This window comes from Austrofundulus limnaeus, unplaced genomic scaffold (genome assembly GCF_001266775.1).
Source record: "Austrofundulus limnaeus strain Quisiro unplaced genomic scaffold, Austrofundulus_limnaeus-1.0 Scaffold804, whole genome shotgun sequence".
NCBI lineage: Eukaryota > Metazoa > Chordata > Actinopteri > Cyprinodontiformes > Rivulidae > Austrofundulus > Austrofundulus limnaeus.
The window spans coordinates 1-18,743 of NW_013953206.1; the positions used below are offsets into that span (position 1 = coordinate 1).

Consider the following 18,743-nt stretch of genomic DNA (forward strand, 5'->3'; position numbering starts at 1 on the left):
GATGGATGGATGGATGGATGGATGGATGGATGGATGACTTTACAAATCTCAATCCCATCGACTCTAAATGGAACATCAATAGTTTTCTTTCTATTACTAAATACCATATAATTAGTTTTCTCTAAATTTAACTACAAATTATTAAGTCTAAACCAAGTTTGTATTTTAACAAATTGCATCCTTTCCAACATCTGTTCTATATCTTTACCTGAACGAAAAAATGTTGTGTCATCTGCAAATAATACACATTTGAAAAACTCTGACACATTTACCAAATCATTCACATAAACAACTTTGGTCCAAGCACAGAACCCTGAGGAACTCAATATTTTATGTTACAAAGTTCAGATCTTACTCCCTTTATCTGTACAAACTATTTCCTATCTTTCAAATAGATAGATATCCACTGTAATGCCAGTCCTCTCATACCATACTGATCCAGCTTTTCGAGAACAATACTATGGTCAATAGTGTCAAATGCTTTTTTTAAAATCAACAAAAATGCTTGCACAATACTGCTTTTGGTCAACAGCGGTTGTTATTTGCTCAATTAATTCCATGAGAGCCATTGCTGTAGAATTATTTGCTCTGAACCTGTATTGACTACAACTTAAAATATTTTGTTTGTTGATGAATTGGTCCAATCTTGTTATAAATAATTTCTGTAAAATTATTGAAAACTGCGACAACAAGGATATTGGTCTGTAATTGTTAAACACATATTTTCCACCATTCTTACAGATAGGAATTATTTATTATTTTAGGAGCTATTTTCACGTCAACTGGAAAAATTCCTGTTAAAAATGATAAATTGCATGTATATGTAAATGGCTCAATAACACAACCAATTATCTCCTTCACTAACATCATATCCATATTAATCAAATCTTTTGACCTTTTATCTGCTAATTCTTTTACTATACTCAATATTTCTTCTTCATCAATTTCTCCAAGAAAGATGCTGTTGACACAACCCCGGATTGTGTGACTCACATCATTATCAACTTTTGGTATTTTTGCTGCAAGATTTGGACCAACATTTAAATAATAATGATTAAATTAATTTGTTATTTCATTTTGATCATGGATTTCCTTGTTATCTTTTACAAAATATTGTGGAATACCTGATTTCACTTTATGATTATCATATCACCGTTACTTTTATTTGATAAGTCACTGTAGTATCCCCTCTGTTTTCTTATAATCCGTACCAATTTATTTTTGTATGTCTTGCATCTGTCTTCTACTTCTTTTGTTCTTAATTTCAAGAAGCATGAATACAAATGATTCTTTTTTACAAGCATTTTTCAAGTCGGTAGTCATCCACGGTTTGTCAACAACATCTCTCCTTGCACAATTGTTTTGCACACAATTCTTTCCATGCGGAGTATGTCCAGCAATAGTTAAAATATTTCCATTCCAGTAATTATTCAGTAGAAGATCCGGTGCCCCAGCACAAACAGAGCAATATTGTATATGCTGTTAAGTGCCAGGAGGACTGCGACCAGTTATACATCGGGGAAACAAAGCAACCACTGTTCAAAAGAATGTCCCAACACARACGAGCTAMWTCTAVTGGCCAGAACTCTGCAGTTTTCACTCATTTACAGGCCAGCGGTCACTCTTTCAGAGATGAGGATGTTCTCATTCTTGATAGGGAGGAACGTTGGTTTGAGAGAGGAGTAAAAGAAGCCATTTTTGTGAAGAAAGACCGTCCGTCATTAAACAGAGGTGGAGGCCTCCGCTTTCAGTTGTCCCCCTCCTACAGCACGGCTACTGCCAGTATCACTCCACCCCCTGTTAACAATAGGTGTTAATTAGGTGTCAACGATATCCATGTGATGTATCAGTCACATGGAGGCAGGGCTTAAAAGCCTGAATCTTGCCTGAAACTCTCAGACTGAAGAAGTCTCTTGGAGGAGAGACGAAACGTTTCATTAGAGAAGAACCCGTCCAGAAGACCTACACAATTTTTTTTCTTTTTGATTTTTTTACCTGGATTACTGAGATGCATCAGGACATTCAGTAGAACTGATTCGCGACCCGTGTGTCAACTACTTTACGTCCCGCTTGGAGGTTTTACAGCACTTCGATTCAATTTACGTCAGCCCGGCCGTAAAGCAATGGGCTAGCTGACAATAATGAAATGAGATAACTGAACTGTTACGATACTTCACTAAACTTTTGCCTGTTCGGAGCCGTGAGACCCCAAGCTTCACTTTCATATATAGTATTTTCCAACATCTTCGAGGCCGCCAGCTGTTAGCCTACATTTTTATTTGTCTCCAGTTTTCCTCCTGTGAGGCGGTGAAGAGGATTCGCTTTTAGCCAGTCATTGCCACCACCGACCATGGCCTCCGAAAGCGGCGAGAGCAACATGGACAGGGAAATGATTCTGGCCGATTTTCAGGTGTGTCTTTATTTCCTGCTTCTAGATAGTTTTCCAGTTAGTAGTTTTCTTTCGTTTGTCGTCGGAGGTCAACAACAAACGGCTTCACAACAAAGCGGAGCTGAGCTCTGCCTGTCGGCTAGCCCATGGAGCTACAGCTTGAAAACTGAACACTTCCACAGCTCTATGTCTTGATAAAAACATAACCAAATCCTCTTATATGAACGATGAATATCGTGTAGTTTGGATTGGCTTTCAGCTTGGTGGATTGATGAACAAATAGGCTAAGAAAAAGTGAAATAAACAAAGGCTCTCAGCTTTCAACTTGTTTTCGCTTTGTCTCATGTTTTGCATTCGCCGCAGAATTATGATTCGATCTTGGAGGCATATCCTCTCCAAATTAGTCCTTATTTTACAATTTTAATTATCTAGCATGGGCGTCCTCAAACAGCATTAAATTTTATTGTGAACCTTCAGACATTCTTACGGGTAAAGCACCTCTTATGATTTCATTTGTTTTGATTTAGCTAATGTTTGACAACGTCTCTAACCACAAGGGGTAAACTAAAGACTGACAGTGTTACACTACTTTCTACAGAAATAGTAAAAAATAGATTGACAGAGGTGCTTTGTTTCCTGACATAATTAGTAATTACCACGTCACCATAGTAGTTACCTGGAAAAGAAACACCCAAAAGCTCCTTTTTATATTGAAATCTTACCTGTGTACCTTGGGAATTAGGTGATTGACGAACTAAATCTGCAAAAATATGTATATATAATTTTCAAACTTGCAAAGCCAGATCATAACGTTAAAAATTCCAAAGATTAATTGGTCTCGTGATGTATGATGACAGCTTTTTGTGTCTGTAAAAGAACATATTTAGTTTAGTCTGTTTCACAAGAAGGTGTACAGGGTGTACAAATCCAAAAATAGCTTCACATGAGCTGAAAACAGTTGAGCACCACAGCTGGAATCTTTAATATGTTTTAGATGAATCTGAGAAAATAATGTATCTGATATTGTAGTATTTTTTTACATATTGTATATAAAATACGTAAAATACATATTGTATGTATTTTCTAACTAGGTAAGTAAATACAGAATTCAGGGGTAACTATTCCCTATTTTTAATCAATGCATCCATTGTTGTATATATATATGTAAAGGCTACTTCAAGGTGCTTGTGTCCTTTTTTTCTTGTCTTGTAATAAATTGTTTCCTCCTCCTTACAGGCCTGCACTGGAATTGACAACATTGCAGAGGCAATCACTCTCTTAGAGCTTAATAACTGGGATTTAGTGGTAAGTTAATTATCTGCAGGCTCTGGACTTTGCTCTTGGACATGCAACCTTTAGTCCATTTAAAGAGAGTTGACATTCGGTAGCACACATGTTGCATTCTTTTAGAGGCCAAATTTAGTTTAGTTTTTTCATATGAATAATCTCAAGTGGACCTCATTTTAGTTGGGCGATCCTGAGATCTTTGTGAGAGAAAACACATGCTGGGGGGTCTGATGGAGGGAATGTTGTGTTCAAAGATGGAGAGAAATAATGTATGTAAATTCATGGCGAGCCCCTCGAAGTGAAGTACATATTGGAAAGGCTCAGTCTATTATTAGATAGATGCTGGCAGGAGCTCAGCAGTAGGACAGACAGTGGGGACTCTGCAGCTGTGAGTTTGATGACTTGCAGTTCTCCTGCTGTAAGTGTTGTTTTTGGAAAAAGGCAAACCTGCTTGTTGGTGGAATAAATGTGAAGGTCTGGAGTTGGGCTAAAATGGAAATGTATATACATGTTTTTTTTTTTTATTAAGAAACTTTTCTTTTTCCTTAAAAGCAAAGTTAAGTTTGGAGTTTTTACTCTAGGCATGTTTTCTTGATTTAGAAAAATCCTAAATCAGTAGAAGTGATCACTAATTCATCATTAGTCTCTTGTGTTTTTTTATGGTACATATGCCAACTTCACATTCATCAGTTAGTACCAAATGTCTGTTTTTTTAAGCTGTGGTTAGTAATAAAAAAATACTGCTGTTATAATTTAAAGTCAAACATTTTGTGAAGTGCCCTCATGCTAAATACCTGGTGTGTGTTGCTGTCTACACAGCAGACTTGTAGCAGCTGCTGCAACCTGATTAAGTCTTTCTTTGCTTATCTTCTTCTCTTCATATGTCACTGTAAACTTGTGTTTTTTTTTGTAAAGATAAATGCCTCTGCTTTTCTCTTTAAAATTGCAAGACATGAACTTTTTACTAAAAATATTCTGTTCCGTTTATGTAGATGAGACTTATTTCATATTTAACTCTGAGCAGTAATGTTCTGCAAACTATAATGAATGCATCTGGTCTTGAGTTTTGGGAAATGTATTCAGCTCAAACCAGAATCCGTTTGCACTTTGTTTTTGTTAAGTTTGACATCTTTAAATACAATATGATTTAATTTTGACAAAAATAATGCCCCTAGTCATGTGGTGTGAGGACAGTAAATGTGATGAGCTAGTTTGCAATTGGAATGCTAAATAAATACTTAATTTTATTTTGAAACATGAGCTTTGCAGAATTGCACTTTTAATGTAATACATTTTATTCAATTTCCTTTTAGATGCTCTTTTAAATCAAAGCAGAACACTATATTTGAGTATACTAGCACACACCAACAAACCTCATGTTGCTTGTAATTCAGTGTAGAATAGTGACTGTTCCAGAGACGACCAATCATTTGTTCACTGAAACAAAAGCTCTCTGTGAAGCTGACGGTGGTAGTTTTTGACTTGTCTGTTCATTTTGTGTTGAATATTCCAACTGTTGCTTTTTGGACACATTTGATTTGTTTAAAAAATGACAACAAATCTTACACTCTCCTTGACAAGACAGTGGTTTTTGTGTTGATTAAATGGCTAGTTTCTATCTGTCTCCTTGAAACAAGATCAATAAGAGTGTCGGCACTGATTCCATGTTGTGTTTTTAGATGATTAGGCTGTTTTAGGCTGAACCGTGTCTCCTGTTTGAACTGCAGAGATTAGGTGATTGTTACATTCATGTATAATATAAAAATATTGTGTTGACTTTATTTCTGCTTTCACCACAGGCAGCCATCAATGGTGTGATACCACAGGAAAATGGAATCTTACAAAGGTAATGATTCATTTTGCATCACGTTTATTGTAGAAAATAAAAATATCTTCATGTTGCTTAAATTCCCTACTGAGTAGATAAACACTAAATAGTATTTATGCACAAACTAGGTGTTTCCTAACAAGCTAAAAAAATGCCTTTTTTGGCATAGTGTGCAAAGTATTGTTAAAAAAATAAGAATCTAGAACATTTTAGGACAAAACAAGTAGCAGGCTTATAGCAGATGAACAGCGTCTGAAGCTTGTCCTGTCATGATAACTAATTTTGCTGGATGATAGATTTTCTCAGAAATTATTGCAATAAACAATAATATTGTTTGGAGACCATTTTAAACTAATTTAATTAGACCCCCGCATATGAAATTAGTGAAATTTACGTATGTAAAAAAATAAGTTACAAACTGGACTGGAACAAAGATTGGGAAAACGAGACACAACACGCTAACCAACCTCTATCCAAGCCGGCACGTTTTATTTTTTGTGTCTTCCGCTTAATAAAATAACTGTGGTCACCTTCATGCTGCTTATGAAGTTTATGAAATTTACGTGGTGTTTTAAAAAAAAAAAAGAAACTGTGCACCCAAGGTTCGGTCCCTGGGGGCATCCTGAGTTGTCGCCAGCTGAAAAAAGGTGTCAGAAAACTGAAGAAGCTTCTGTAGCTAAGTGCTTGTTCACAGGGCTCTCATGCTACAGAGGTTACAAGGCCATGCTTCTGGTAAATACCTGATGCCAGAGTTCACTCCTCCCTACACTGAGGAGTAGAAAAGAGGGTGACACGAAGAAAACAAGCAGGCAAATGAAAATTGACATTTAAGTTTGTTGTACAATTTATTGATGTATTGCTTATCATGACAGGCTTATCTGAAACTGATGTCCTTAAGACAAAAAATAAGCAAAGAGCTAAAACAACACAAACAAAACATCATCCTTCATTTACTTGATGTACTAAAAATCTTTGACAAATAACTCTTTGGGAATCACCTTATTAGTGACAGTTTACTATCTCGTGCCTGTAAATCTAGATTTTCTTGTAGAAAAGAAATATCTTGATACAGATAGCTTACAACAAAGCGTCAAAAGATAATGTAAAATTGTATTTAATGTTTTGCTAAGTGGTTTGTGTGAAGACACATCACCTGGTGTAGGTGTCATTGTCTAAATGATTACTAGAACAACATTATTTGGCTTAATAAACAAAAATAACATTTCAGTCGGAATAGATTTAATTGAATCTGAACTGATAAGGAAAGGAAACACAAAAAAAAATTGACGAGAACTTTAAAACTTTTTTGAAAGTCAAAATCCCATCAGGGGTGGCTCAAGTATTTTTGCACGGTGCTGTAGGTTAGGTTAGCTCTGCAGTGGAGATCTGGTGAAGCAGCTTTCAGGAAGTGGGTAAACCAAGATGTGACTGCTTTTGTGAGAAATTCCACTTTTCACTTTTGTGAGAATTAGGCATTGTTTACTTTAGCAGAAATACTCAGCACAGTTTCTGTAGCTCAAAATAATGTGTTTATAATGTGGTCATGGTAATTTCCCTACCTCTTTGTTTTGTAGTGGTCAAAGTACACCTCAGGACAGTGACCTTGTCTCAGTTTGGGGTTAAAAAAATAAAGCTAATATTTTAAAACTAAAAAATTTCTCTCCGTTGATGCAAGATCATATTTTGACTAACAGGTTGCACTGTACTGTGTTGGGTGAAACATGGCTTTATTAAGCAAATAAAGTTTGGAACAGTAAGTAGATTTTATCAGGAAAATTTAGAAATGAAAGCCATTTGTCTTGTTTTTTTGTGGATTTTTAAAAACTTTGTTTTTTCACGTGTTAAATTTATGAAACTCCCAATAATGGTCTTCGACAAAGCATGCTATTTTTGTATTTTATGAAAGATCTACAAGCAGTCTTGAATAAATCGGCAACATTTTTCTGTCTGAGCAGTGGCTTTCCTAGTGAGACGAGCCAGGCCACCATGTACGGACCCCCCAGCCACTCAGAAGCAGCCAACGCAGCATCTGGAAGTGAAGTTCCTGCCCCGTCTTCATCGTCTCCATCCTCCTCTCCTGTGCCGCCCTCGGCTTCCGCGTTTTGTCCAGTTAACTCCTCCTCCCGACACATCGTAGAGCGCCAGCCGCGGATGCTAAACTTCATGGTGGAGTACCGGCAACGCTCTGTGGAGCTCGTGCTTGAGGAGAGCAGCACAATTAGTAAGCTCCACCCACTCAGAAACAAATACATGCAATATGCTTTCAAATGGGCAAAAAGCAGTTTTTCTTTGTCCTTGTTGTTTTGTAAATCATTCCATTGAGAATAGTTTTTTTTTGTCACGTTTCCTTTTTGATAAGTTGTTTTGCATTAATAAAATAATAATAAAATTTGCATTTCTTAGCTTATTAGGAAAGTTTGGTGGGATTTAGTCACAGCAAAGTAAGATGGCTAAAACAATTGAAAATACTTGGAAATATTGGGCACTTTTATGTTTGTTGGTTTACAAGAAATAAATGGAAACATTTCTAATAATTATGCAGAGTGATTGTAGTCGTTCAAGTACTTTTCTGTTTCTGTCTGATTTTTACTTACCGCTATCTATTTTTTAAAAACTTTTTATTAAACTCACAGAAGAAATCAAAGAAATCCTCCAGACAGAGCTCAGCATTCCAGCGTCCAAAATGCAGCTGAAGGGATGGAAGAGCGGGGATGTCAGTGACAGTGTGAGTTTGTCTGTATTTTTTAGCAGGATAAAACAAAATTCAACATAATACAGCATCAAGTATAAAGAGAAACTATCACACAGTTTTTATTCCAGCAGGTTTTAAGCATAATAGTTTTTTCAATTATATTCAGGTTTTGTAACACTTTTAGTGGAAGGAACATTTCTAATTTGATCACTAATTCCCAAGATCACAGTAGTAATGCAAGACCAACAAACAGGTATTTTGTTCACACCACAACTAAAGTAATTTAAATTCCAGACGTCCACTCTGTTGAAGCTAATGTCTCCAAAAAGACAAGTTATTTAAATTAATAGTTATTTTCCTGTGTGTGTGTTTGTGTCATCAGACGGTGCTGAGAACTTTACATCTGCCCAAGAACAACAGCCTGTATGTCCTGACACCAGATATTGCACCTACTGCCAGCACCAGCAAAAACAGGTATTTTTACTCTCACTCCCTTACAGGTAATTCATTCTTTCTTTCTTTCTTTCTTTCTTTCTTTCTTTCTTTCTTTCTTTCTTTCTTTCTTTCTTTCTTTCTTTCTTTCTTTCNCTTTCTTTCTTTCTTTCTTTCTTTCTTTCTTTCTTTCTTTCTTTCTTTCTTTCTTTCTTTCTTTCTTTCTTTCTTTCTTTCTTTCTTTGTAATTTATTCACAAATCATAAGTTTTTCTTAATCCTTGTCCACATACAAGACAAATGAGTTAAAAGTGCAATTCCTAATATTGATCACCAGGTGGCGCTCTGTATTAATTTATAAAGCCTTCAGGAAGCAGCAAGCAAATATCACCAATGTTGATTTCTTAGGATACATTTAACCTGTTTTTACATTTATTTTCTCACATCCACTGTGACATTTTAAAAGAAGCATCTGCTGCCACATTTTTTGGTTTATGTAAATAATAATTTCATCTCCCCTTTCTGTGTAATTGCCAGATAACATTTTGTTTTGCTAAGTGTTGTCTTATTTTGATCTTCAAATGTTACGCATGATGTCCACAAAGCCCTGCTATTTGTTTTTTTCTAAATCACAGACATCTGCCATTTTAGTAATAATACCTGATAAGATGCTTCATCAGTTTTTAATATTCACCCAGAGATTGCTGCTGTCATTTTACTGAACGCACAACAGTATTAGCAGCCTTTCTGTGGAAAAGGTCAGCTAACTAAGTGTAAAGCTACAACACTAATTCAGCCGTAGGTGGCAGCTAAACACTAAACATATGTCAGTATTTTAATCAGTATCGGGTAAACATCAATAAATTACTATTTTTTATTGCGGTTTTTTATATTTAAATAATTCAGATTACTTTTGTCCAAACTGATATTAAACAAGTAAAATAAAAGCCAGTTGTTTTTTTTGCTTGTATGTTTTTATTCTCATTTTACTGCTGTAATCATTGCCTATGTCCATGTCTACATAATTCCTTGTGAATCAATAATAATAATAATAATAATAATAATAATAATAATGTTTAAACAGTAATATGAATTGTTAGTTTTAAAAAGTGTTTCAAATCTTGTTTACATGCATTAAAATTTTGTCAGTCATCACTGTTTGAGAACACAGTTTTGTTTAAGGAAGTTGTGATTTCCAATTTTAGCTAAAAGCAAATTAGATCAGATTTAAAGAAATGATGGTTGTTGTGGTAAACACAAAGTTATCTGTAGTTTACCAGTGGATTAGAATGAAAATAGATCTGTCGCTCTCACTCAAACAGTTCTCCACATGTCATCAGAAACCACATGTAATTCATTTGGCAGTTTGCCTCTTTGCCTGCTAGTTGGGCTAAGTTGTAGTTACGTTGTGTTGGCAGCTAATGGCCCTCATCTCCCCGGTCTTCCCTCTCCTCCTCTCTCCACATCCTCTCACTCCTGCACTAACTGCTGTGTCTTTTTAGCAGCGCCGTTGCCATTTCTCCAAGTGTTATCGATATCATTTTGGGTGTCAGGAGCTCATTATTCTGCGTCAGCTATTTTGGTGGCGGACAGTTGGGGCTGAAAGGGACCGGGTGGGCCTCCGTGTGTGTGTATGTGTGCGTGTGTGCACATGCATTTTTTTGTATGAGTGTGTGTGTTAGTGTGCATCTGTGTCGTGCATGGTGACCCTGCTGTCATACAGGAAGAGGGTAGGTGACAGATCACAGATTATGAGAGGAGCAGAATCCCTGTAGAGAGACCAAACAAGCTGTTAGCTTGGAATAAAAATAAACTGTGCTCACACCATATATCCACAATTAGTTTGCACTGTCTGCATATTTGTTGCTGTAGACAGTGCTCCCGGTCTAAACAGGCTGACAGGGAGGCACGTTATTAGTTCTGTGCCAACTCAATGTACTAATGTGTTGTGATAAACAGAATTAGCTATTTATCACTATTTTATCATGCTTAAAATAAATACACCCATCTGAAATTGGCTATAAATTAATTGTATTATAGTAACTTATTTTGCAGTCTGTTCTTTTCTATTTTGCTTCAAGTCTGTCTATTATGCATTTTTTATCACAAAAAAAGACAAGAAATAGTGTTCTAATTAAAAAATAATAAAACTTTACATACCTTAATTGATTACTCATGTAATTACCAATAGTTGCCCAACATCATCCCAACAGATTATTCATTTATAACATTGGCAACTAATTCTTCCTCGTTATTAAGAACTAAGCTGATGTGCAGGTACACTTTCAAAGATCTGACATTTTTTAATCTTATATTCTATAAGTTTAAATCTTAATCGTTTGTTACAATTACAATTATTTACATGAAATTTAAACTTTTCATCTGTCCTAATTTGAAAAATGTTTTGTCATACAATTAGTTTAAAAAAAAGATTTTTCAAACACCCCATTTTTATTTTAATTAAAAAGTTAGGTTACATGACTCACAAAAATGAAACAAAAAAAGAGAAGAATATAATTACAACATACTCGTAAAATGTTCAACATACTAAATGAATGAATGAATGAACGAATAAATGAATGAAAATCCTCTCAGTGTGGTGCCAGTCCAAAAGAAAATCCATCTTTCTAAATTTCTCACAATTTATCATTATTGTACTTCATCTAGGTTTAGTCAAACATACTATAAAACTAGGATTATTGAATAAAAATCTATTATTCACCCTGATATAAACTGATTTTGCTACAAATAATACAGTTCGATTTTTAAATCAAACTCGAGTAAAAATGACTGTTTAATTATATATTTTGCAAACCAAAAAAAATAATATTTTACAGAATCGAATTTGCAGTTTAAATTAAAATCTAATTTATTTTTCATATTGATTTGCTTCAAAATGTTGCCGAGTTAAAATGACGATATTTATCTCTGGCAATAACTTCGTAAAGCTTGGGTCACGTGATATACACCTAAACCCTATCGACTGATTATACAGCGCTGCATTGTCATTATGGTCGCTCTGAGCAAACTTCTAGGTAGTTTTGTTTGATTAGAAATAAATCTGGAGGCTTTGGGAGATTTCCCTCTGAGCAGCAGTCTGTCTCAGGTAGTTATTTAGTTAGCGATGCGATGTGCAGTCAGTACTGCAGCGTGAGAGCATGGCCTGGAGAAGGCTGTGTTGATGACTCTCTGTGAATACAAGAGAGTGTTGAGGAGGAGCTAATCTCTTGCATAAATGATGAAGGCCTGATGAATATTTCAGTGGAGCCTGTTTCCTTTCTTGTTTATTCTCAGCTCCAGCTCGCAGCAGACGTGTTTGCCAATGAAAGGTTATTTTAATTTGAACACTCAAAGAATTGCCAAAAAAAGGGTTCATTAGCTTTTGTGTGTCGTATGTCTTTTTTTTTTTTTTGTGGCAGCCTCTTGTTCACTCACCTGTGAGTGAGCTTTCCAAGCAGAGCTTTAGCGAGACTGCTAGCTGGTTAGCTAAACAACCTCGATGGAAAGGATCCAAGAGTTTGCATTCCTAATTAATTTTTGGACAAAATGGCTGACCAAAACAGAGCAGAGCCCGTGTGGTTCCGCATTTTTATGCTTTGTTGCGGATGCAAAATGTGGAGGAGGTAAGCAGACCTTGTGTGTGCTCCATGACCCACCTCTTTTAGGGCCACGACCATCAGCGTGTGCTCTCCTGGTCGGTGTCTTTTCAGCTGTTCTGAACCATCGAAACCCACACCGCAGTAGCCAGGATATATCAGAGAAAGGTTTGGGGTAACGTGTGTGTATAAGGGTATTTGTGTTTTTCAAGCACATGTCACAGTGTGTGCATGCATGTGCATCTCTGTGTCTGGCAATACTAGTTTAATAAGGTCTAGAGTCTGCTCTGTGCCATGGGGACTCGCTGCTGAGGCAACGGGCTTACTTCAGAATGAAACCAATCTGTTTAGCCTGCTCTTCTCCCCTCGCAGAACGCTCAGTTTTTGCCGTCCATAAAGTTAAATGGCATTTTCCTCCCTGCACCCTCGTGACCCGTCGAGTGCCTCCAGAGATGTTGCGGGCCGACCTAGATGTCACTCACTGTGTGTGTTGAGTAAGAAAAAGACCTCTGATAGCAGAGGCAAACACAGACACAGCCGTCGTTCAACCCTGCTCTGCCTGACGGGCCTGCTTCCGTCAGAAGACAGCAGCTTTGAGAGCATCAGGGGTAAAAGCAGCCCAGACAAAAGGAATATTAAGCTTGAAACATGCTTGTTCTGTTTATGCATGAACCAGCAGGCCTCTTCAGACAGATGGCAAATAACATGAAATGACTCATTATGAATGGCAGATTTTTAAAATTTCTTTCCCCCCAGGATGGATTTGATATTTTAAGTGGCTATATTTGTACTATTCGGCGTGCTCAAAGATGCGATTAAAAAAACCCACCAAAAAACAAAAGTAAATCTTGAACAAAACCATGCCTACGCACACACTTCAAAATGTTTTGTCGGTCTGCCATAAATGTCTGATAAGATGTTCCTTCTTTGCTTGGAAGGACAGAGTAACACTTCCACTCAGTTTACCCTCTATCTCTGCCTATTTAGGAGTTTAGCTGCCTGCCAGCAGCAGCTCGGGCCCGTGTCCAAACATAATCATGATATTAGCTAGATCCTTATTTATGTGTCCCTACCCCTTCCATTTCTCCTCTCTTTCTCAAACACACACCCGTCATTTTCATCCTTCTGCTCAGCCCCCATTACATATGCATTTGTTCTTTGCACTCCACACATTTCCAATCTTCTCCAGTTAGCTACAACAAACATTACATTTACATATTGATTTCGTAGTTTTAGTCAATGTAAATATGCTGTCATTACAGTAAATTTGAGCTTCTGTTAACATAAGCTCGTCCAGATCTGCACAGATTAAGGGTGTGATTGCATAATTAATGTGTGTGCTACATATTAATTCCCTCATCCCTCGCTTTCCCTCAACTCTTCCTCCTCTCCTTGGTTTCTGAGCCCTGATTAAGTGCCTGTTTCGGCCTTTAAGCCTCCCATTGCTATTCACCCTCACAGACACAGCGTTTGCTCAAAACGCTACTTAACCTCACAGCTTATTGTAAATGAAGCCTCCAAAAGTTGAATCCCCACCAACCCACCTCCTCTTGTCTAGCTCCGTGTTGTAGATATTTGTGTAAATTACTGGGTGAGTTACTGGTATCAGTCCTGAAAGAACATATCTGGACTGTGCTTACCTGTCAACACATTGAATGATGCAGTTGATGCAGTTGCCATAATTATTACATCACTGCAGCTTTATGTGTCCTTTTTTATTATTGAAGTAGCATAAATATGCAAAATCAAATAAAAGAAGTGTAGCGTGTAAGCAAAAAATCAGTTAATCACTCGATAAATTAAAGTGAGGTCGATAATTTAATTCGCCTGCTTGTTTGTTTTGTTCGCGTCTCCCTCTTTTCTACTCCTCAGCGTAGGGAGGAGTGAACCCTGGCGTCAGGTATTTGCCAGGTGCATGGTCTCGTAACCTCTGTAGCATTAGAACCCTGTGAACGGACATTTAGCTAGAGGAGCATCTTCAGTTTTCCAATGCCTTCTTTCAGCCGGCGATGCCTCTTGTAAATTTAGTAAATTTCTGTAAACTTTGTAAGCAGTGTGTGGATGACAGCAATTATTTCATAACACCATAGGAAGAAACATAAAGAATAAATTGTGCTGACTTGGATAGAGGTGGGTAGCGATGGTACAGCTTCAGTAGCTGCTGTTGTGTTGTCACAAACTCCGCTCCTGTTCCATCTGTAACTTTACGTAAATTTCTTAAGTGGCGTGAAGGTGACTTGGATGGAGGAAGTGGGAAACGATTTTATGGGGGGGGAGTCATTGTATTGGTTTAAAATGGTCTTAAAATAATCACGATAATTTCTGAGAGAATTTATCATCCAGCAAATTTGATATTGTCACAGGCCTAGTAGCATGCACAAGGAGGAATATGATGTACCTTATGACCTCCTAACTACAGCACCAAGGGGTCTTTAAAGTGCCTGTGACACGAATTTATAAAAATAAATATAAAGTCATTATTGGAAAGATAACAATATTAACATATCGCACAAATAATTTCCCGCTGCTGAGATGAACAGTTGTTGAGATATTTGCACGTGAAGTAACAGGAAGTGATGTCAAAGGGGAATGCCTGCATGGAACAAAGCATTGATAAAATGGCTAACGACACAGATTGTAGAGAAGAATCTGATGTTTCTTTATTATTTTGAGTCGCTATCAGAGAGAGATGAAGACAAGTCAGAGTTCAAATAAAATTGTTTCAATAAACAAAGACTAGAGTTCTTTTTCTTAAAGAGTTCCCCTTTGATGTCACTTCCTGTTGCGCTTTGGCTGAGCCAAGTTCAAAAGAAAATATGCCATTTATTTGACAAAATGGGTAAAATCACGTTTTATGCAAGGTTTCTTATACAAATATGTATTTTCTTTGAGTTGCACATTAATTTGTATTTAACTGCAGCCTCACCAGACAATTTGACGGTGGTCAGTTTATGCAATTGCATTCTATACACTTTTGAACCTTTTTGAAACCTTATCTACTTTTGAACCTTTTTTTTAATCTGTAGATAATTATTGAAGGTTCTCCTGGGTTTACGTCTTAAAAGTGTTTGTTAGCTATAATGCAGCTTGATGGGCTCCATGCTGTTACTGTGCAGGTGGTCATAGTTGTGAAAGCCTGCTTAGTTGAACAGCGCTCTGATCAGGCTTGTTAGGACACAACCCATAAAGTGGGTGACTAGTCCCTCGAGGAGTCACCCACTTCGCTGAGGACCAGCAGGCCATCACATATACTGGCAAGTTTCAGCTTGCCTCATTGCTGTCATATTTCTTTTTCCTTTGCATCATTATTCTATGTTGTCTCCATTGTTTTCTTTTAATTTAAATAGCCATTACAACAGTTTCTTTTTTTTATTTCTTCTCTTTTCTTTTAGTGCACTTCAAGAGTCACTAAACCAGAACTTCTTACTGGTCATTAGCCACCGTGAGGCTCAGAGGGACTACAGCCTCAACTTTCCCGGCTCCAGGACCATACAGGAGGTAAGACTCCAGATTAACATTTAGATACAGACCGTAAAGAACACAAGAACGTCTCTTGTTATGCACAGACACAAAGAAATTCTCTGTAATGCACTCACAGGTTCTCACCAACAAAATATTATTGTACCTGATTCTCATTTCAGCAGAACACAGCTTTTCTTCTATTTGCCAAACATTGCTAGTCTATCTCTGCCATCGATTCATTATTCATCACAAATGATCACATTTCAGAGCACATAATTACTCTCACAGCTGTGGTCTTGTACAGCCCCCTCTCTCTTTTCCTCCCACTCCCCGTACCCTCCTTCTCTTCCCCTCTTCCTTCGTTTTTTGAGAGAGAGAGAGATAGAGAAAGAGAGGCACTTTAAATGACTGAACATTGTTTGATCAAGGCATGCAGGAGCACTAGAAAAGTCTATTCATATCCTTCATCTGAAACTAAACAGTAGATTTGGCAGCCTATGAAATATTAATCATTACTCATCCTGGACCCTTCATGAAGGCAGAACACCTTTCTGTGCACTGATTATTCCTGAGAATGGATTAAAGGTCAAGCAGCATGAAAGTATAAGTGTGTGCTTGCTTATCCATGCAGATGAGTTATTGTGCATATACTGTATGTGTGTTTGTGTGCATACAAACATTACTTTACTGCCCTTTGCTACCCTTGTCTAACCCCACCTGCAGAGACCTCAACAGGGGTCATGCATATTTCACAAACCCACTGTCTCATTTTAGGAAATGACCTCCACGAAGAATATTCTAGTGGGACTGTGAAGTTTAAAAAAAACCAGTCACATCTCAGTGGTAAATTAAGGTATCTTTATTTGTTTAAAAGTGGCCTGTGTTGAAGTAACCGTCTTGAATGATGGAAGTGGCCTCATTTTTTTTGATGACACTACTGGAGGGCCACACTTAACCAAATGTAATAAAACTGCCATTTAAAATATGTGTGTGTTTATAAAACCAACATACAGTGCAGTACTTCATGTGCAAATGCTCATTGACATGCCAGACGGTGGCCCGCGGGCTGCCAGTTGCCCATCCCTGATGTAGACGGGCCTGAAACTTTCTCCTTGAGAATTAAATATTTTTCACTAAATAAATCAATTTGGAAACCTTTTTTTGTGATTTTAATGTTGATATTTTTCAGCTTTTCCTATAGAATTAGAGTTTAGTATTATTTAATGTAGTCAAGTGTTATGGTATTTTGTATCCAGTCCATTTAGTGTAAAGAAACAAGATCTTTATTATTATTTTTTTTAAATCTAATCTTTTGTACGGCTGAAGACTACACTAATAATGATCAGGATACCAACAGAGCTTGTAATTGTGCTAATTGAGCAGATTAGTAAAACTAGCATTAGAACTGGAGGCGATCAGCCTTCCCTGGACATCCTTCTCTTCTCTCTCTCGCCATTTTTTTCCCTCCTTCATCAAATCGTTTTTTTTTCTTCACTCTCTTCTCAGACAGATGGTTTTGATGAGCACCCACTGCGAACCTTAAGTGTTTCTGCTGGGATTACAAACACTGGGGAATGGCCCCTGTGGTGTGGGAGGGGGGGAGCTGTGGTCACAGAAAAGAGGCAAAAAACTGTTAGCTTGGTGGTGGTGCTGCAAGAGGCAATAGGGGACAGAGAAGGGACAATGTGGGCTTAAACAGGCCTCCATGTCAGTCTTTTCCTTACACATGTTTGTCTTTAGGCATCCGAAGGCTCCCTGCTGGGAAAATGAGACCTAGAACCTGCAAATATCAAATCTATAGACCATGTAGCCGTTGCCAGCCACATACTATATGTAAAAGTATTTATTAGAGTTGGGTAATATGGTAGGATAACCAGAAAGAAGTTGTCTTGTGAAAATTGGTTTATAAAATATCTTATGGAAAAACTTTAAAAATAAATTCCTGCATTCATGGTGCTGACAGAAAGAAAAAGTAACAGAAAAATATCACGTTCAGCCTCATTGGTTCTTTGCTCAAACTGTTTCCACCATCTTTATCTCCACACTCCCCTTTTCTGTTAGCTACAGACTAACCGATGGGTCTTGCTTTTGCTTTGGAGGATAGTCTCGTCTTTTTTGTTTGGTTTGTTTTGTTTTTGGCTATACATTTCAGCTTTGCCTTCTGGCTCTCAGGGATCTACCCTTACCCCTCCTTTTCTCCACCTCTATCCCAGCATTCCTCCTCCACCTTCTTTTTTCTCCTCTAGAACCCAGGGCTGTGTAGAATCTGATTGGCATAAACAGACAAGAGTTTGAGGGTAAGTTGCTGGCTAGCTTCTAAGCTAAGCTGGAGAGCAAATGTTTGCCAGGGAAGTACCAGTTAGAATAGGGATGGCTGCTAGGTCCTGGGCTGTCCGTGACTAGACCAGTCGTCGTGGGGATTTCTCTCATCTACTGCCCCCACACGACTGGGCCCGGGCCCCCATCCCTCCTCTGCAGCTGGGAGACATGGGGACCAAATGTAGATGGGGACTATAGAAGTGAGAAAAGAAAAGCTGGATGGAAAACAAAATGAAAAAAAGGCATCTGGTGCTTAGAGGAGATGAAGAGAAAGAACAAGAGAGAGAAAGCTTGTGACTGTTTAATGGAAACCTTTCTTTCTCTTTGATTTGCTTCCAGACAGGGATTATAGGCAATTGGCATTTACAATGATTGGATCATTAATTTTGCCGTGAGGCATATTGGCCAACAGCTCAGCATCACTGCCAGTCTCCTTTTAATGTAGATAACTGACTCAAACACCCATCTCATATCAAAATAATTGACTATACACAAATCTGCTCCACTAATTTGTTGGACTTTGAAATAAATTTTATTGTCTTTTCGCTTCTGTTCGTACAAGTCAGTACTTCAGATTTTAAAGCTTTCTTTAGCCACTGTATTCTTTCATCATTTCTACTTTCTTCAGTGTCGTGTGGTTATAAGGGTTTTCTAATTGTTCTTCCGTGTTTTAAATAACACAGTTTATTGTAATTTGATGTTGGTAATGTAAAACATTAAATTTATAGATGTAATTGCT

The 18,743-nt window shown here is 37.4% G+C and overlaps 1 protein-coding gene across 1 annotated transcript in view; it reads left to right on the plus strand.

Moving 5' to 3' along the window:
* Window positions 1–2,094: 2,094 nt before the first annotated feature.
* Window positions 2,095–18,743, plus strand: part of faf1 (Fas (TNFRSF6) associated factor 1) — a 57,166-nt gene continuing 40,517 nt past the window's right edge. Inside the window, exons 1-7 of the mRNA XM_014028771.1 lie at window positions 2,095–2,410; window positions 3,626–3,694; window positions 5,476–5,522; window positions 7,460–7,725; window positions 8,138–8,229; window positions 8,579–8,670; window positions 15,616–15,721. Of these exons, the coding sequence (XP_013884225.1) occupies window positions 2,351–2,410; window positions 3,626–3,694; window positions 5,476–5,522; window positions 7,460–7,725; window positions 8,138–8,229; window positions 8,579–8,670; window positions 15,616–15,721 (732 nt within the window). The 5' untranslated portion in view covers window positions 2,095–2,350. The remainder of the gene's footprint in view (window positions 2,411–3,625; window positions 3,695–5,475; window positions 5,523–7,459; window positions 7,726–8,137; window positions 8,230–8,578; window positions 8,671–15,615; window positions 15,722–18,743) is intronic.